This window comes from Temnothorax americanus, unplaced genomic scaffold (genome assembly GCF_048541705.1).
Source record: "Temnothorax americanus isolate GAGA-0224 unplaced genomic scaffold, ASM4854170v1 Scaffold23, whole genome shotgun sequence".
NCBI lineage: Eukaryota > Metazoa > Arthropoda > Insecta > Hymenoptera > Formicidae > Temnothorax > Temnothorax americanus.
The window spans coordinates 1-20,594 of NW_027509371.1; the positions used below are offsets into that span (position 1 = coordinate 1).

A 20,594-nucleotide genomic window follows, 5' to 3' on the forward strand; every position below is an offset into this window, starting at 1 on the left:
TAAAGTTTTAGATCACGATGAATAGGAAGCAATCTTAAAAGATTCCTTTCATGTATGTTATCTCTGATTATATAGATACATGAAAATACAGCACGTAATTACGAGAAAAGCTCTCTAAGACAAGCAGATTTACGACAAAAGGCTGTATAACAAATTGCAATCACAACACGTTATATGAACGACACGATGTATTCCGAAAAAAGCGCGGAAAGCGTGCATGAACATGAACTACATTTATTCATAGGTTTGTTCTTTTCAGTTGCACTGGTACTGCACTGGTTCTGAACTAGAACTGGCGAGTACAGCAGAAATTTTTCTAGTGCAAGAATACTGAGAGGAAGGAAAAGAACGCCACAGTGCAAGAATCAACATGGCGCAACACGTAATTGAAGACGTTGATTTATCAGACGAAGAAGATTTTGTTTTACCACCACCACCACTGTTATTGTACGCAGAACCTATCTGGGATGAAGATGATGATGGTAATTACTATTATTTCATGTGGCAAAATTGATTAATGTTAACAAGATAAATATCATCTACAATCTAACCTAATATAATTATATTTCAGATCATAACGAGTTACGGATAATACATCCAATTTTTGGAATGATTCAAAGAATTGAGCATGTAAAAATACAAAATTACGTAGAAGATATTGTTCGGAATTATAATGAGATAGATTTTATTATGCACTTTCGGATATCAAGAGAAAAGACGTATGAACTGATAAATCGATTCAGAATATCTGAGATATTTGTTTCTTTACAAGGTATGTATATTATATGTATATATAAAATTTTATATAATAATATTTGTATGTATATAAAAAATATGTCTGTTGTGTGCGCGCGCACGTGTGTGGGTGTTATAACAAGAATGTGTTATTTTGGACATGAAGGAAATTGACATTTAACTTTACATTTAGATGATGCTGGACGTCTTAACATAACGGCTGAAAAACATTTATTGTGTTACCTGTGGTTCGTAGGACATCAAACTGCATCATATCGTGATGTAGCTGATCGATTTGGAATAACACTGAGTACTTTGTACAATATAATAACGAGAGTAACAAATTTTATAATGTTACTAGCACCTGACATCATTAAATATCCAACATTAGCTGAAAAAGAAGAAACTGCAACATATTATAGAGAAAGAAAAGGATTCCCTCGTATAATTGGTAATGTAACGTAAAAAGATTTCCTCATATCATTGATTATGTTTATATTTATGCATGTAATAGCTTCTGCATACAGGACGCAGAAACGCTTACAACGCAGCTAAATTTTTTTTTCGCTTTTCTGTAAGAGCAAAAAATTATTGGCTACTGCGTTACTTCTAACCGAATGGCAAGCATTTCCACGTCCTGTGTGCAGAAGCTATAAGATGTTGAATACTTTAAAGACTTAAACACAGTGAGAGGAATAAGGAATAGAATAAAGGAATAAGGAACAAAGAATAGGAATTCATAGTCGCATCTTACTTCAATATACGTGTATTGAAATAAGATACTATAAACTTTTATTCTTTGTTTCTTATTCCTTTTTCTTATTCTTTATTCTTCTCATTGTGTCTGAGCTCTAATGTTTCTTTTTTTCAGGTGCTATTGACGGTTCACAAATTAGAATAGATAAACCCAGAGAAGATCCAGATTCTTATATTAATCGAAAGCAATACTTTTCCTTGCATATTCAAGGAACAGTAAATCATAAAATGCAGTTTATTGATGTTTTCATTGGATATCCTGGTTCTGTCCACGACGCAAGGGTTTTCAAAAATTCTTCATTGCGTAACGATTTACATGAATTGTGTACAGGCTAGTTGAAAAATTATATAAATAATATAAGTAGGCTAATAATAAAAAATTGATATTTTAACATTAGACATTTTCTTATAGATAATTATTTTTTGCTTGGAGATAGCGCATACCCATGTTTGAAAGAATTAATTGTACCATACAGGGATAACGGACATCTGACACGTGCACAGAGAATATTTAATCAGAAACTAAGTTCCTGCAGGGTAATAATTGAAAACGCATTTGGGTGTCTCAAGCAACGTTTTAGACAACTATATCATTTCAAATTGCGCGATATGGTGCGTATGGTACGCGTGATACATGCGTGTTGCGTACTTCATAATATTGCAAAAATTGAAGATTTGCAATATCTTGAAGCGCCAATAAATGACCAGTATCCTGACATGGAAGCACAAAACTTGCGTGTTAATTTTGATGAAGCAGTAAGAGAACATGAAACTGGAGTGCATATCCGAGACGAATTATGTCATTTACTATCTCAATAAAATTAAATGTAATAATCTCAGCAATTAAATTAATGTAAAAAAATAAACAATTGCTTTTCTTGTTATTCTATCCTCTATTTTATTTCTATCTTTTATAATACAAATATATTATTTTAACAATAAAAAGGAGAAGGTTCATAAAATTAAATAAAAAATAAACAAATCAAAAAATAGAGTAAATAAAAGTCAAACGCTTAATGCAACATTTGTAATTTATTATATGTATTTTGTACATGCATATTAATATATGCGTATATATATGTAAAACAAAACATTTCTTAACCATTAATAACGTTTTATTTATAAGATTGCTCTTAAAGCAAGGAACTTGTGTGGGACAATTTCCCTGAATCCGAAAAAATAAAATTAAATTAAAATAAAATTTCACGCATTTATTTACTGCGTTGAACTCTTGGACAAATTGTAAATTGTACTCTTGCTGAATTATACATTTTTAACTTTCTAACTTTTTTAATGCTTATTTATGTTAATGTTTGTTTTCAGATAAATTTCTCTTAACAATTCATTTCTTTCTTCTCTCAATTGATTTGCCTTTATTAGTTGTTCCTCTATATTTTTCACTGATTGTTCATATGTATTTCTCATTGCTTTATATTCCGTTACTAACTGTGTTTGTATTTCATTTTTTATCTCCTTTTCATGTTGAATATCGCTTAAAAGTTTTTCGATCGTTTTGTGAAAAATTTCTGTAAGTCTTGTCGTTCTAACCGTTTGTTTTCTGTGCGTACTATGTGACAATGTCTACAATACATATATGTTCTACAGATTACATTAATATTAGTTATATCAATAGAGAGGATGTATAGCACACTTACTTGATTTGAACAATCATTTTCAGTGTGGCTTGCATTTATTTCCGATGTAGTGTTCCTTGAATTTGATGTTGATTCTACATTTACATCTGTATTTAAATTAACTCCATTTTGATTATTCATATCACAGGTATTAGCTCTGTAATATGTATACAATGGATAAATAAAACAGTTATGTCTTATCATTAAAGTAATAATAAATATAAATTATAAATATGTAGAATTTAATATATCTTTTTAAATAATATTTCGTACTTATCAGTCTGAACCTCAAGATTAGGAACTTGCAAAGCTGTGCTAATTTGGACATCATCCCTTAAAAGTAGACCTTGCTTTCCAGATATTGCCAATGGTCGAATGTTGTGCTTATGACCCAGAAGTTTAGTTAACTGTCTGTAAATATTATCAACGCATTGTACTTCATTGCATGTTATCCATAAAGTTACATTAAGTTTGAAATAAATTTAATATTTACTGTTCATATGGACATGACATGCGAGCTCTGCCTGTTTTATTATTATTTAAAATCATATTTTTGAACGATCTCTCTAAAGACTTATATTTATTTTCGACTTGTACAAGTGTCACGTTGTATCCATGTTTTTGCATACTTTCTGTTATTTTTTGCCATAATATTTTCTTGGTTTTAATTTTTCTGTTCACTAAGAGATCACTGTTTTTCTCATATAATTCCAAAAACAGTTTAGTTGTTGCATCATCCCAAAAAAATGTCTCTCTTCTATCTTGGTTTATTCTATTAGCATTATTTTCATAATTAGCATTATTTTCATCGTTACCATTATTTTCTTGACTACAATTTCCATCATAACTATTTATATCATTTGTTTGTTCGTTCTGTTCCACATTTTGACGTAATGTAATAGACATTAATTTATCATCAACATAACATTGCAACGTATCACAGGTAAAGTCAATATCTTTATATTTTAAATAAAATATTACACCATCTGAAAGAATAAATAAATAAATAAGTAACATAAAAGACACGATAAAAGGATATAAACATGCATCGTATAAACGCATATAATTAGGTAGAATTATAAATCACAAAAAAACAAAATAAGATAATGAAACATCAAGCCTAATCGAAAATATCCACAGTAATTACTGTATTAACATAAATAAAGTAAATGTAACGTAGATTTGGATACTTATTATATATTTACACATTACTTTTAACAAAATTAATTACTGCAGATTTTAGATTAGGCTTGACGTTTTATTATTTGTCTCATTTATATATTTAGATAAATTTTGACGTACCTTTGGATTCACAAGTAACATTTCCATTTCCATCAACCAAAATATTTTCAGCTGCATCCCTTTTAATGTATGCATTTCCCGTTGTTTCCATTTTTTAATATTCTAAAAAATATTCATTTTTTAATATTCTAAAAAATTAAAATTCTATAAAGCTCTCACTATACATCTGATAATCATATACCTGATTGCGTTGGTGGGGAATCGTTATCTCCTTGACCAGGACTCAATATAGCCTCCTTAATTTGACTATTAACACCCTTCGGATCTAATATAGCGCTATAAAAAGTAAAACTTTAAAATATAAAATACATATCAAACATATATTTATCCTTTATATTTACCCTTTTAAGTTACGGCAGTAAACTAACCTCTAAACTAGTGCAGCAGTTCAGTTGAAAAGAACCAGGCCATTTCAGACTTTCCACCTTTGCACTGCTTGCACTTGCTCAAGACCTGGGGCAAGCAGTTCAGTGAACTGTTGAACTAAGTTCTGTTGTACTACTGAAAAGAACAGTAACTCTTGACGTCACTTCTGGTAAAAAGAACGCTTCAGTGTACACTTTTTGAACTAGTGCAGAAAGTTCTGCTGAAAAGAACAAACCTCATGTGATATACCGCCTCGGCATGGTGTAAATAGACAGGTGAAGCATTCCCGATGCTGCGCACTCGTTCAGTTTTTGAACCAATCAGCGCGCGACCTTTTTTGCGAGAAAAGCAATATGGCTGCTTCCATCAATTCATAGTCCGTTACGTCCGTTATCCGTCGCGTGCGTCTGTTGTGCGGGAAATATTTTGTGTTCAACTTTTGCGACTTTAATAAAACATACGCAGTAAGTAGTAAATATAATTAATGTTGAGAGGCATTTATATTGGTTGATATTTGCTAAATAACCCAAGTAGCAAAAAAATATTTTTCAACGTTTTTAAAAACATTTTTAGTAATAAAAAAAATATTTAAAAAACGTTTAAATTAATAGAACAGATCCTTTTTTTCTTATTAAAAAAGTATTTATTTTATTGATTTTTTTATTATTCACTGGCGATTTAAATTCTTATTTTTGCTGTATTTATTTTAACATTGTAAAAAAAACGTTTTTTTAACATTAAAAAAATGTGTTTTTAATTATTTTAAAAAATTAAAGAATTTATTGCGAAAAATATTACCTCAGACGCTCTTCACGAAATCAGGGAGGTTAAAATTATAAAAAACGTTACCTAATTTTATTCTGTTTGAATAAAATATTTATTTTTTTCGTTACATGTCTTTTTATTATTATTTAAGTAAATTGCGTTTCAACCGAGGTTTCAACCCTTCTTCCTCACACTATAATTCAGAATCTACACTGTGGACGTGCGGTTAATTGACTAATCAAATTACGTAACCAAACTAGAACAGAATTAAAACAGAAGTTTAATAAATAAACTAATAAATGTAAGTTTAATTGTCATTAGTTTATTTATTTATTTAAGGTTTTATCTAAAATTTTACATGATTTACACATTTTTATTTCTTATAAGCGAACTTCACCTTAAAGTGAGCGCAACAAAATGGGTCGCCTCCTGATTGGTTCAACCGCCAAAGCTGCCGCCATTATGCGCAATGCTTCACCTTGTTTTTTACACCATGCCGCCTCGGCACACTAGCGTGAGGGTGCCTTCACATGGGGCGTAATTTGCGTAAGCGTAATTTGCGCCGTCCAATCACAACATCTTAAGGCCATTCTACAATTGCGTAAGCATGGCTGTAAACGTAAGGTTGTAAAAAAATGACCAATCGTAGTTGATTATTCTTTGATCGCAAGAATATTCGACTATTAGCATTTTCGCCTGAGCGAGGTTTACCCAACTCAGGTTATATTCGGCCAATCACAGTTATTCTTCTTTTATAACTGGCCAATCACGGTTATTCCATTCTTTAGAAGAATAACTGTGATTGGCCAAAAATAACCTGAGTTGGGTTAACCCTGCTTCAGTCGAAAACGCTATATGATTGATCATTTTCTTAAGCCTTATATTTACAACTACATTTACGCAATTGTAAAATGGCCTTTATTTGAATATCAGCGGACAGATAATGTGATTAATCGGCGCAAGTTACGTTGTGCAGGAGTCATCACCGCTGTAATATTCAACGACATAAGTCGTCACGTAATCCTTTTTATCGTTTAAATAATTACTTTCATCAGCACGTGAAAATGTCCCTTAAGGGTCGACAGGAGTAACACTACCGACCTCTGTCGGGTTGCTTAGCTGCGAGTTCGTATTTTATTTATTATAAATTTTTTAAGAGCCAAAATGGAAAATCCGGCTCTGTACCAGCTTGCGGCTGATATTACTGATTAAAACGAGCATAAGTTTAATGAGATTCTTTAATTAATTTGGCTAAAATTTGGGAAAAGCCATTCCTAAGCAGCTTTGCAGCTCTAAGCAAGCCTGCAAAGCTGCTTAGGAACGGCTTTTCCCAAATTTTAGCCAAATTAATTAACGAATCTCATTAAACTTATGCTCGTTTTAATCAGTAATATTAGCCGCAAGCTGGTACAGAGCCGGATTTTCCATTTTGGCTCTTAAAAAATTTATAATAAATAAAATACGGACTCGCAGCTAAGCAACCCGATAGAGGTCGGTAGTGTTACTCCTGTCGACCCTTAATAATAGGCAACGAATACCTCGGTACTTCAACGCGATGCGTGACGTGTGATATCCAATAATCGTAATTTCGGAAATGTTGTATGTTGGGCAAGGGCCGAAAATAATAGCTGCGTTCAGTAGAAGAGCTGTATTCGCAACTGTTGTAAAATTCGTAAATCTGATTGGTATATGCTCTTATGCTAGGTCTACAATGCAAGTCGTAAAGTCGTGAGTCGTAAGAATTGACCAATCACAGTCGATTATTCTTCTCAAATTCGCTTGTGATTGGTCAATTCTTACGACTCACGACTTTACGACTCGCATTGTAGACCTAGCATTAATCTTGGCTAAATCTATAAGCATATACCAATCAGATTTACAAATTTTACAGCAGTTGCAAATTCAGCACTTCTGCTAAACGCAGCCAATGATACTGATTCGTCATTTTTTATCACGTGACGTCTTTTGACGCTGAAAATGAGCGTCGAGCGTCTGCATGAAAAGGTACCTTTATGCTAGGTCTACAATGCGAGTCGCAAAGCCGTGAGTCGCAAGAATTGACCAATCACAATCGAATTTGAGGAGAATAATCGACTGTGATTGGTCAATTCTTGCGACTCACGACTTTGCGACTCGCATTGTAGACCCAGCATTAGCTTCACGCTATTGTGCCGAGGCGGTATATCACATGAATATGGAGGATTCACACTGCGTCCGATGTTTGACGTACGACGATCCGACATCCAATAGGAAATTTTTATCTCTAATAATAAATTCTGTTATTGGATGTCGGATCGTCGAACATCGGACGCAGTGTGAATCCTCCATAAATGTAGTTCATGTTTATGCAATTATGCATGCTTCTCGCACTTTTTGGCGGGATACATCGTGTCGTTCATATAACGCTCGTGTTGTAATAGCAATTTATCGTATAGCCTTTCGTCGTAAATCTGTTCGTGTTGGAGAGCTTTTCTCGTAATTACGTGCTGTATTTTCAAGTATCTATATGATTAGAGATAACATACATGAAAAGAATCTTTTAAGATTGCTTCCGATTCATCGTGATCTAAAACTTTAACCTCTGCTTGGGTCGTTAATCGCCTAAATGCTTGTTTTAATAATGCCTTTGTTGTAATAACGCCTTTGTTGTAATGCTCGTGGTGTAAGTTCAAGTAGCTAGCTGTATATTTAGAGAGAAATATACTGAAAGACGTTGCGACAAGTAGCAACGTATTTTTTCATACATTGGACGCATTCCTTGACTGCCTACATCTCGACGTAAGTAACCGACGATAAGAAAAAAATTTTCCGCTTGTTGTATACTGAAACGTGCATTATACTAATTTAACCTCTGCTCGTTATCTGCCTAAAATGCGCATGTTGTAATAGCCCTTTTGTTGTAATTATGTGCTCGTGTTGTATCTCTAATAGCGAACTCGATTGGTCGAATTCGCTATAAGCAATTATGAAATTTCATAATTGAAATAGAACATAATAAAAACTTTTAAAAGTGCGTACGTATGCATATTTCCCTCGATTTTTACGTTACATAATTTTTTATCTAACTGCTGCTTTTGTGGTGCTTCGTATATGTGTGTTATAATAGCATTTTTATTGTATTATAATAATTATGTTTATGCTGTATTTCTATTTTACTTACATAATCGTGAAATTTTATATATTTTGCAAAAAGTGGTTCATTCTTTATCTAACTTCATTCTTTACATTTTTATTATTTTTTAAAAATTAAGATATATATTTATTTATTTATTGTTTTCCAGATGGAAGAAATATGTGGAAAAAAACCTGGTAGCATTATTTATGTTTACGATGATTACACTTACAACAAAGATTCGCGAAATACAAATATTCTACGGTGTAACACTCGTCGATCTACAAAATGTCCTGGCACTCTTAAAATTGATAAGGATGGCAAAATACATATAGTTCAAGATCATAATCATCTTAAAGTACAATGGAAAGCAAAACAATTTGCCATGAAACAAGAAATGTTGCAACTTTGCAGAGATACATCTTTACCTTTGAAAGAAATATTTGATAGTGTCTGCAGAAAGTAAGTATATTTCAAATTTTATATTTTTTTTAACTGTAATTCTTAGTTGTAGCTTATATTTATGGCTTTTAACACAGGTATCCTGAAACTGCTGCAACATTGTCATACGGAACGTTAAAGTATTCATTGTATCGTGAAAGATTAAAACTTCGCCCAAGTTTACCAAGAGATATGGAGACTTTTATTAGAACTTTATCAACGTATGAACCTCTTGAACAATTTTACAAAGGGCACGTCATTTGCAGCGATGGAAAAAAGGCATTAATATTTACAAGTAATGAGCTATTGCAAGAGTTACAAAAATCAACAGAACTTTATGTGGATGGAACATTTCATGTAAGTTCGCATTTCTTCTAAAATTATACTATTTTTACATTTTTCTATTATATTTATGTATCAAAAATATAAACATATTTAAAACAATGTTAACTTTTTAGATTGTTCCACGTGTACCATTGATGAGTCAAATGTATACAATACATACCCGACATATGAATGTAGTAAGTATGAGGGTATATAATAACATTGCATATTATGTCATAATTACAGTTTGTTGAAATTGAATCTGTAAAAGTTATAATAAAAGTTTATTTTTTAATTATTTTTTTAAATATATTATTTTATATGTATAATATATATAGGGGAAGTCTGGGAGACTTAACCATAGAGGAGAATTGAATCGCTTCAAATATCTCGTTCAAATTTTGAACAAAGAGCTCAATCCGAGCACGTGACAACATGACGATTGGTAGTGCGTTTCGACTGTGATTGAGACAAACGTGTTTTAACGTGCTCGGATTGAGCTCTTTGTTCAAAATTTGAACGAGATATTTGAAGTGGTTCAACTCTCCTCTATGGTCAAGTCTCCCGGACTCCCCCCTATATATATATATATATATATATATATATATATATATATATTATTTTAATATTGATCTCATTTAAGAAACATATACAAATTTTAAAATAATTTAAAAAGATAATATGATTTTATGTATGTACATACATACACCATAAAATTGGATATTATATAAAAAAACATTTTTTATTTTTTATAATAAATTTATATATTTTTTAAATGTCTACTTTTTTAAATTACTTAAAAATAATAAAATCTTAAAATTTTAAATTAACTTAAAACTAACAAATTAGATTATTTGTTATACCATTATATATTTAAATGTATTGTTTAATTTTAATATGAAGTTTACTACTGTTTATATATATTATATTTTTAGGGTATTGCTATGATCTTTATTCTGTGCGAAAGTCGTTCCAGTAATATGTACAGAGCTATTTAGAACAGAATTATAGAGTTAGCACCAGTGCTTCAACAAAATTTAAAGTTTATAATGAGCGATTATGAGATGGCAGCCATGAAGGTGATAAATGAACAATTTCCAACAGCAGAAATACATGGATGCTGGTTTCACTATAATCAAGTATTATCATTTTACATAATAATTTATATCTTGTTTTCATTTTATATAAAAATTAATATAAAAATCAAAGTCATTCAAATACATAAATATATCAATGTTTACTTACCAGGCACTTTTGCGTCAATGGCGACGATTGGGATTAATGGATGCACCAAGAAGTGTTTTATCGATGATCATGACTATGGCATTGATTCCTTCTGATTGTTTTGAAGAAGCGCTTTCTTTTATACAACTGGAAGTGGATCAAATTTCTCAGGAATACCCTGCAGTTAACGATTTTTTAGCATATGTACGCAAAACTTGGTTACCATTAGCCTCAAAAGTCAGTGTTTATGATTGTCCTGCAAGGACAAATAATATAACAGAATGCTTTCACAGTATAGTAGGAAGAAAATTCGGCAAATCCCAAAACATTTGGAGTTTTTTAGGTAATGCTTCTATAACACTTTTTTATGTTATACAAAATATACAAAATGAACAAAGTAAAAATTATTTTATTCATAGATAACTTACGAAAATTAATTATTGATGAGGAACTGAAGCTTAAACGTTTAAAGAGTACTGAAATAAGTGGGCATTATACAAGTATTAAAAGCAAAATCCGAGACAATAAAATACTGAAACTTCAAAAATATTTTGCAACGGGCAGGTTAGTATATATATATATATATATATATATATATATATATATAAACTTATCTTATCTTTTATGACTTATATCTTTTTTGACAAAAAATAATATAATAAGTAATATATATTATAATAAATAAATATATATATATTATTTATTATATTATTTTTTGTCAAAAAAGATGTTTTTTATATTTTTGTTTCTATATTTATTTATAATTTGGTAATTTTACAATTATTTTATATCATAATATTGTACATTTTTATATCATGTATCCTTATCATTTAATACAGTTTACATAGACAATTTCTTAACACACTCATCCTTACATTTTTTATCTTTATAAATGTACTAAATTTGCATTTATATTTTTTCATTTCTAATATTTCCGTATATTTAAACATTTTATAACTTTTCCCCTTTGGCTTCATCAAAATTTTTCTTCCTATTTTTTCCTTCTTGCTTGTTGCTTGTTAAAAAATTTCTTATACAGAAATTAAATAGATAATTTTACACAATTGAAATAAAAAAATTATTGCATCTTGAAAAAATAATTTTATAAAAAATATGAAGATTAGGTAAATAATATAAAAATATTATATTTTGCATGATATAAATTTGTGAAACATTATGTTACGTTATAATTTATAATATATAAAATTTACATTTTAAAAAGTAATTAAATATTAATTAGACTTTGACTTTATTTTCAATAACAAATACAATATCATAAGCAGGCATATCACTTTCCATAAATGTACTTTTCTTGTAATCCTGCTTAAATTTAAAAAGTAAATTTTTTACGATGTATTGTCTGCTATACATATATTAAATTATTAAATATTAAATATCTTAAAACATAATTTTTATTATATTTATATAGATTTTATTCTTGCTGTGTGTACATATATACACTATCTCGTTTTTTGACTTTTTTAATGAATCAAAAATTCAAAAAAATTAAAAAAAAAGAGTTGATTAATATAAGTAAATCGCTTTATTTACACAAAATTCAATGTTATTCAAAATTATTTATTGTTACTATTGTGCCATTCTTTTTTGCTATTAGTTATATACGATTCTTGTTTTTCTATATTTTCCTTTAGATCAATTGTTGAAATTAATGAATTTATCGCAAAACAACTTTTATTTAAAAATATTTGTATTAATATCTATCTTTTCTGCATTTTGTATTATACATTTTATTACTGTTTTCCATATTTTTATAGATGTAATATACAACAAAGTTGTACTTTTCATTTTTTATAGACTGCATCTCAATAGTTTTCTACGTTCCTTCAACGACACATGTGAGGATATTTTGAAAAATGATTTACTCTTAGAAGGTATGTTCATTAACAATAATGAATAGTTATTTAAAGCACATAAATTTTAACTTTTGGTAAAAATACAATTATTTTAAGTACATATATCTTATAACAAAAGTTTAATTAACATGCTCTTTTTTTTCTCTCTCTTTCTCTCTCTTGTATATGTATACATGCTAGTAACATACAGCCTTTTAATTTGAAAGCGCTTATTATTAGTCTATGTGTGCATATAAGTTTATGATTTTGACAACATATATCTAATTGGAATATTGACACTTTAAATGTATATAAAATATACAAAATTTCTATTTATATTTCTTAAATATTTACACTAACAACTAGAGATAACAATTTTTAATTCTTAATCACATATTAAGCATTGTCCCAAATTTTTTTTACATACTTTATTATGTAAAATACATGCATTTATAATCCTGCCAATATAATTTTAACTTTGTAGAAAGAAATCAATATTTTATGAGTAAAGTTTTCATACATGATATCGTATATATTAAAATATTAAATAGGTGTTAAATTTGATGCTTCTTAAAGAGTGTAAAATCTAATTAATGATTTGCATTGATGTGACCAGTTTTCGATTTTCCAAGAAACTTTAACTTTAATGTTTAGTCGCTATTTTTACAGTGTCCTTTAAACATGTGTTTTTATACATACATTAAATAGAAAGAGACTTATATATTTTTTTCAAAATTGAAAGTAGTCAAAATCAATTAAGTAAACGTTTACTATATTCAAATAGAAAAATAAAAACAATTTGATTAGACGTAATATTTAAACATAAATAAAGTAGTTTTTTTTATTTCAATTGAATTAATTCATACGTTGTTAACATGAAGCGCATCTAAATGAAACATTCATATGTAACATTGAGTGAATACTACAGACATTTTATTTTATAATATTTATTTTATAAAATTTACTTATTGATTAAGGGGTTGGCAAAAATTAACACTTTATGACATAAATAACTTATTTAAAAGAATTGGAATTTTGACTCAACCTTATTACTTTGATATATTGTTTTTCCTACATCTTATTTTAGAACTATCTTTTCCATACTGCAACAGAAAATAAAACTGATGAAATAAAAAGAATAAAAAAAGTTAATAATGTAAATTTGATCAATGTCTAAGTAAATACTGAAAATAATAATATATATTACGTATGTTTAACTATTATAAAAACTTACATAATTTTCATATATATATATATATATATATATATATATGTCATGTGTTTATGTCATATTCGGATTTGGAAATACTATAGTACATCTTTTACACTCTTCCGAAACCTTTTTCAATTCTTTAGCGCATTTAATATGTACACACGACGTCATTTAATGACTACCCATATAAAGTTGGCTGCGTTTAAAGTTTATCTTTCTCTTGTGGAAAGCAGTAGAAGGAGAAAGATAAACTCTGAATACGGCCAACTTCAGAGATGCAGGCATTAATGACGTCGTGTGTACATACATATTTTCAATAGAGTCTACACGTAGCTTATGCGCCGTTCTGTTAAGACCGCGACACAAACTTTTGCACAGTGCATAATACATAATGCATAAGGAAATCAACCAATTCAAATCCTTCATTTATCTCTCCAGGGTGGAAATAAAAAACTCTGGTTGATTTCCTTATGCGTTATGTATTATGCGTTATGCAAAAGTCTGTCGCGACCATTTAATCTCATAAAAGCCGTGATCTCAGGTCTGTTTTTGTTTTAGTTGCACTACTGAACTAGTGTAATAAGTTAGAGTAAAAAAAAATATACTTGTCTCACTTTAACTTATGACACTAGTGCAGTGCAATTAAAACGAACACATCAGATCACGTTCGGTATAGTTTACGTTTCCGTGTGCAATAAATTATCAATAATTATTAAATTCAGTTAATCCAATCAGCATCATTTTTTAGATGAACATATATCAGTGAGCTACGCGTTTAATAGTAGATAATGGATACTTTATTACCCCAAGGGGTCTAAAAGGGCGTTTTGTAGGGACGTACCCAACCCTGTACAGTTTTACACCATCTTTTCCGGCATCTTCCATCATATCACATTGGCGTTTTGAAAGGACGTACCCAACCTTGTACAAATATATTACAAAACCTACTTAATCTACTTTTGCCTGTACACACATACACGTTTCGTACACCGTGTCCTTATTCTTTTTTCTTCTACTCGCTCCCTTGCCCTTCTCGCTCGTTCGCCCATCGCTCGCCTTATGTTTACGCTTAATATCTAGCTTATCTCTAACTTATCTCTAAGGTTGGACCTCCGTTTCCTTTGCATTCTTCCATTTATACCATTCTCTCATCCACCACTTCCATTCTCCTCCCTCCCTCTCATTTCCTCTATCGCTTTCATCCATTCCTCTCCCTCTCCCTTCTCTTCCAGTAACCTCCCCACTACCTCCTGCCACACCTCTCCATCCCACTTCTCCCATCTCGTACACTTTTCCCATATGTGTTCCCATGTTTCCTCTTTCCTCCCACACATCCTACACCTTCTATTCTCTTCCTTTTCCCAATATAGCCCTTCCCTAATTTCATTACCTAGTCTAAATCTTGCAATCCTACTCCACCTTGTTTCCTCCCAGTCCTTCTCTAAGTATTCCGGGATCCCTTCCTTCCTTATAAACTTATACCACCGGTTGTAACTCGAGTCTGCGATCTCCTCTCTCTTTTCTTGCTTTTGTTTCAATTTCTCTCTACTCTCTAAACTTTCAACTTCCAATTCTTCCTCCTCTTCAACTCTCACCCCTAATTTTTCTAGATAGCTCTTTCTTTCCTGCTCCCATTTTCCTATTATCTTCCCCTTCTTCCATCTCTCCTTCATCTCTTCCAGACATTTCCTCGCTATTCCCCCTCCCTTGCCCTCCTCCAGTTTCTTTTTGAATTTCCATGCTCTCTTACTTGCTCTGCCTCTCATCTTCTCCCTCTCCACTTCATCTCTCACCATATAACCAGGCGTCCTCCAATTTAGTCCAAATATCCATCTGAGATATCTTTCATGTATACTTTCTACCTCCATTCTTTCCTTCCATCCCCATACTTCCGCCCCGTATCCCATCACAGTCCATATCAAAGTGTCGAATAGCCAGATCCTTCTTTTCCAATCCTTTCTCCACATTCTTTTCCCTATCCCCCAGACTTCCCTCATTACTCTCGCCGCCTTCTTTCTTCTCTCTCTGATGTACGCGTTTAATAGTATGTGTAGCGAATTTAGCAACAAAACGCTTACATACACTACCAAGTGTGTGGTTCACTGACACGTGTATGTTTAAAGAACGATGCTGATTGTATTAACTTTATTTAATAATTACTGCTTTATTAAACAATAAGCATTATAAATAATTTAGGACTTTTTGACTTAATTTTAGATAAGAAATAAAGCTATTAGTGGGCAGTCTTTAAGAAACATCCTGTATACACAGAAATTTCAAAGATGTTATATCATTAAAAATATCTTGCAGAGATATAATATCATTAAAAAATATTAAATATCTATATTAAAAATTAAATTAACATTTTAAACAACACATTTCACGAATATATATTTTTTATTAGATATTAATATAAATTGCATTTTTACAGGAAATAATAATAATCCAATATTTGATCAAAGATATAATTATGTGCATCCTGAAACAAATTCAAACACATTATGCAATACAGAAAATGAAGCAAAAATTAATATAAAACGGCAAACGCCCTTACAAGAATTAAATCTTAAAGAGACGAATACTTCACATGCAAAGTGCTGCAAAAGAAAATGGGACTTATTAAATACTGATAAGGGTAATCATGCAAATCTTAATGTCTGTGTTTAGTAGAAAAGGCAGATTAGTGAGTGCTTAGTATTTTGTTAATATAATTCATTCTTGCCTTTAGATCTTTGCTAAATTTAAATGCAGAAACCAATCATAATAAAGAATAACTAATTACTCATTGATCTACTTTCTCCGCTGAACACAGCTATTATTATTATTATTATTATTATTATTATTTTTACAATTCAGTCTACATATTATGAAAAATTTTATAATACATTTTTATTCTTTTACATTTAAATTTATTATTTAATTGTCATTTTTGGTTACACATATTTTTCAGAAAAAAAGGGGATAAAATTTAATATTATATAATGTTACATATGTAATATGTACAATGTTACATGAACAATACTCTTATAGTAAATTGCTGGTTGTAAAACATTAGCTACTGATTAATTATTTTTGTTTAGTAATTTCTTGTACAAAAGTAATAATTATTGAGCAACAGTATTTTATTATTAGCTTTTATATACGCAACGTTACAAATTAACTTATTATAATTTAACTTAATTTAATTTTTTTTCAAAAAGGTTTGATTATTTTATATTTGTGCGCGCATATGTCAAAAAGGTTCCGCTAACTGACAGATTATTACTTACACGGTGTCACTAACATGCAGAATTTTGAATTTTGTGGCCTAGGGGTTTTCGTTAATATCAATATTATCCTCTCTTTTTTTATGAAAATGTGTAACCTCATTTTCTTTATTTATGTTCTCATATACAGGGTGTTCCAAAAGCACAGAATGTCCTTTATAACAGTAGGTTCTATGGAATATTCTAAAACGAAAATCCTAATACGAAAATGTTGGGGCTAAGTAGTTTTTAGATTATTCACGATTAAAGTTAACGAATCATACACCTGACATTTCGCGCACTTAGGCATGGTGTTATGACAAATGTGAACATAGTTTAAATTTATTTTGACACTTATCGTAATATCTAGCTTGAATTAATATTTTATAATGTGATCCAATATTAATTATACGTATGTAATGTACAAATAGATGTTCCGAATAGAAGCAGAAATAACTTCTTAATAAAAATATTACATATTTGTAAAAAAATCTTGATGTTCAAGGATCTCGACATTGTTCATGGTATCACTTTTATCATTTGTCATAACACTGTGCCTGAACGTGCAAAATATCAGTTCTACGATTTGTAAACTTTAATTGCAAATTATTTAAAAACTATTATAGCCACAATATTTTAATATTAAGATTTTCGTCTTAGAATATTCCAAAAAAATCCACTGTTAAGAGAATATACGGTAGTTTTGGGACACCCTGTATATTTATCAAAATTTAGATTCAGAAATCATAAAATCAATTTATTTTTATATTTTATAAAATGTATTGATTAATTTTAAAAAAGATATTTTTATGTAAATTAAATGTTTTATTGTACTAATTGATTAATTTTAAAAAAGATATTTTAAAGTTAAATTTTTTATTGTACTATAATGTTCTTATATTATGTACAAATTAAAATTACTAACATATTTCTATTTCTTAACAGAAAATTTAAATAGAGAACATAAAACTGCACTGGAGCAAAATAATAATTTTCCAAAATTACCAAACTTATACGTGGTACTACATAAGATAGATGAAACATCAAACAAAAAAGTTACTAAAACAAATAAATTATCAAAGAAACAAAGAAACCAAAAAAAAATGATAAGAAAATAATTTAATTGCTAAAGGTAATTAAACTATAAAATACTAATGTAGCAGAATGATAGGAAAATAAGACAATTCAGTGAATTTCTATATATATTTTCATTATTTTCTTTACAGATGACAAATCCATTTATGAAGTGTCCAAAAATGAATATTTGCCTTTAATTGACAATAGCGCTTCTACAGAAGATCTTCCATACTACGCTGTAAATTGGAATCTCAAGGATAATCAAAATACTTCAAAAGAAGTATCTTCTATAGACACTTATACGGTGTGTCTTGCTAACGAGCGCACATATGTTTTCATACCCTGTGATCATCTCGCTTGTTGTCATCTGTGTATTGAATGTTTAGAAAGTACTCGATGTTCAATTTGCAACATAAAGCAGCTGTATAAGAATTATTAATGCATAATTGAAAAAGGTCTTTATGTAAAAATAGATCGCCGTCTAATGTCCATTTCTAGCCATACTTCGATAAATACAGACTTATTTTGATCTCGGTTTAAAATAGTTTTTATCTTCGTCTAGCTCTAGGAAGTTGTAGAAATGGACATTAAGTAAAATAATCTCTTTAACAATTACTTAATTCGAAACAAATATTCCTTATTGATTACTTAATTACTAACGTTTACTATTAGAGACAAAGATAAAATGTGCGCAATTTCATTTATTTTTAGTCTTTTTCGTTTTTAATTCATTTATTCTAATCAAAACTACAAAATGAAATCTTTAATAGACTTTAAAATAAGTTTATACACGTATGACATAGATAAGTTAAAATGCAGCAATATGTCATTATTACGGTTACAATATCACTCATTTGAGACATCGATATTTAATTTGCACAAATGAATGTCGTGCCAAAGATATTTAAGTTTTTTCGTGAAATTTTAAGTGTAGTACTAAGTGCTGTGACTTTATTTACATTTTTATTTAGATTCTAGGGTTGATATAAATATTATAAAATATTGATTCAACGTACAGTATTACAAACATTTGATAACCCTGTTCTGTTCTCTGTCTCTAAACACGTAGAAACTGCAGTTGTAAGAGTTACAATATTATTTATTTTAAATATAGATATTTTATTTCTACAAATGTATGACGCGCCAAAGGTACTTCAGTTCTTTCGTAATATTGTTAAGTATGATACTAAGCGCTGTGATTTTATTTACATTTTCATTTAGAGTCTAGTGTTGATACAAATGTAGTTTTTCTAATGTTGGTATAAATATTAAAATATTTTACGTACAGTATTACAAACATTTAGTTTCCTATCCTGCTGAACAAGCTAGAATAATCTCTAAACACAAATAGATGATATCAGTGTCAATCAATTATCTAATAAAATTTCAATAGCAAATTTCTATGTTAAATAACTATTTAATAAATCAAACAGTTTTATAATAATTACATTACTATTATATAATTCACAGCAATTCGAAATTGAACTTTTTATAAAGGAACAACTATTACGGAAATTTAGAAGGAAATATTAAAAATAACATGTATATATTGGTTACACATATGAATATATTCTTTATCTCTATATTGAATTATTTATAAAGTAATTTTACAACTATATAATAATTACAATCTACTCGCTGAAATACAAATAATAACGATCAATTAAATAGAATAACATTTAATACAGTTACAATTAATATTGCAAATTAACGTTGTTACTTATAAATAATCATTATTTTCGCATAACATACTACGTTCTACAAATAAGTCGCAATAAATAGAGATCATAACACGGTTCTACAATTTAATGGAAACTACTCGACGCTTTTTCATACGCAAACAAAAACGCTCCTAAATTCCTGTTTACTACTTGCAACCCGTTAGCACCACGCGTGTCCTTACAGAGTCCTGCTCCATCGGATTATCCAGAACGATATTCTTGTAGCTTTTAAAGTTCTCTGCTTGCTCTAAAGATATCCTCCTCCTCTCTATCTGAAATAAAAATAAGAGAATTATTCGATTATTTTGCTTACTTTCCTCGGTATTAGTGATCACTATTATTTACGAACTTTTGACTTAACGACTTTCTTGCAAATATCTCGTTTCGACTTTTATCATATTAAATTCTTCTATACTTTTCTTTATTTTAAACCGCGTGAATTACAAGTTATTATAAAAAGGGACTCAAAAATAGAAACCATTAATACTTCGCTACAGTTATTGCAATTAAAGCAAAGTGATTACCTTAAATTTTATGGTGTATTTATTCTATCCCACGATGCATAGTATCCATTATCCTTGTATCCCAGCCCCTCAGGCGCATATATCCCAGCAGTTACTCCATTCTGAAACAGAAAGTTTTTACAAGCCTTTACTCTGTTCTTCATATAATTAGTAGCATAATCAGTTAATGTGATTCAGGAAATAGATTTAAAAGACACTTATCTGATTGTACAACAAATTATTCTCTTGACTATCCTTCCGATCAAGGGTGCCTGTACCATCTTATTCCTTGCGGGCCTCTCTCAGGACGTATGAGACTTTCA

At 29.6% G+C, this 20,594-nt stretch overlaps 2 protein-coding genes across 3 annotated transcripts; one reads left to right on the forward strand and one right to left on the reverse strand.

Annotated features, from left to right (window-relative positions):
* Positions 1–2,503: 2,503 nt before the first annotated feature.
* LOC143898428 (uncharacterized) lies at positions 2,504–5,008 on the reverse strand. The gene is made up of 7 exons (XM_077407897.1): positions 4,796–5,008; positions 4,609–4,703; positions 4,428–4,529; positions 3,619–4,111; positions 3,399–3,536; positions 3,147–3,282; positions 2,504–3,072 (listed from the first exon to the last, which is right to left on the reverse strand). The coding sequence occupies exons 3-7, from the start codon at positions 4,516–4,518 to the stop codon at positions 2,782–2,784; spliced, it is 1,149 nt and encodes a 382-aa protein (XP_077264023.1). The 5' UTR covers positions 4,519–4,529; positions 4,609–4,703; positions 4,796–5,008; the 3' UTR covers positions 2,504–2,781.
* Positions 5,009–9,569: 4,561 nt separating this feature from the next.
* On the forward strand, positions 9,570–19,337 carry LOC143898430 (uncharacterized). 2 transcript variants are annotated; one of them, XM_077407901.1, is made up of 8 exons: positions 9,570–9,632; positions 10,371–10,574; positions 10,684–11,002; positions 11,079–11,223; positions 12,475–12,551; positions 16,157–16,360; positions 17,916–18,102; positions 18,197–18,335. In XM_077407901.1, the coding sequence occupies exons 2-7, from the start codon at positions 10,485–10,487 to the stop codon at positions 18,086–18,088; spliced, it is 1,008 nt and encodes a 335-aa protein (XP_077264027.1). In that variant the 5' UTR covers positions 9,570–9,632; positions 10,371–10,484; the 3' UTR covers positions 18,089–18,102; positions 18,197–18,335. The 2 variants fall into 2 exon arrangements, with proteins under 2 accessions (XP_077264027.1, XP_077264026.1); XM_077407900.1 differs by lacking the exon at positions 17,916–18,102 and having other exon boundaries at positions 18,197–19,337.
* The last annotated feature ends 1,257 nt before the right edge of the window (positions 19,338–20,594 follow it).

What these genes read in the sequence shown, in the direction of transcription:
- LOC143898428 (XM_077407897.1), bottom strand. Translation starts at nt 4,518, where the DNA reads ATGGAAACAACGGGAAATGCATACATTAAAAGGGATGCAGCTGAAAAT. An exon ending in ATGTCATGTCCATATGAACA is followed by an intron (nt 3,537 to 3,618) that starts GTAAATATTAAA and finishes TAATATTTACAG; the next exon opens with ACAGTTAACTAAACTTCTGG. An exon ending in CTTGAGGTTCAGACTGATAA is followed by an intron (nt 3,283 to 3,398) that starts GTACGAAATATT and finishes TACATATTACAG; the next exon opens with AGCTAATACCTGTGATATGA.
- LOC143898430 (XM_077407900.1), top strand. Translation starts at nt 10,485, where the DNA reads ATGAGCGATTATGAGATGGCAGCCATGAAGGTGATAAATGAACAATTT. An exon ending in GCTGGTTTCACTATAATCAA is followed by an intron (nt 10,575 to 10,683) that starts GTATTATCATTT and finishes TTTACTTACCAG; the next exon opens with GCACTTTTGCGTCAATGGCG. An exon ending in CTTATTAAATACTGATAAGG is followed by an intron (nt 16,361 to 18,196) that starts GTAATCATGCAA and finishes TTTTCTTTACAG; the next exon opens with ATGACAAATCCATTTATGAA.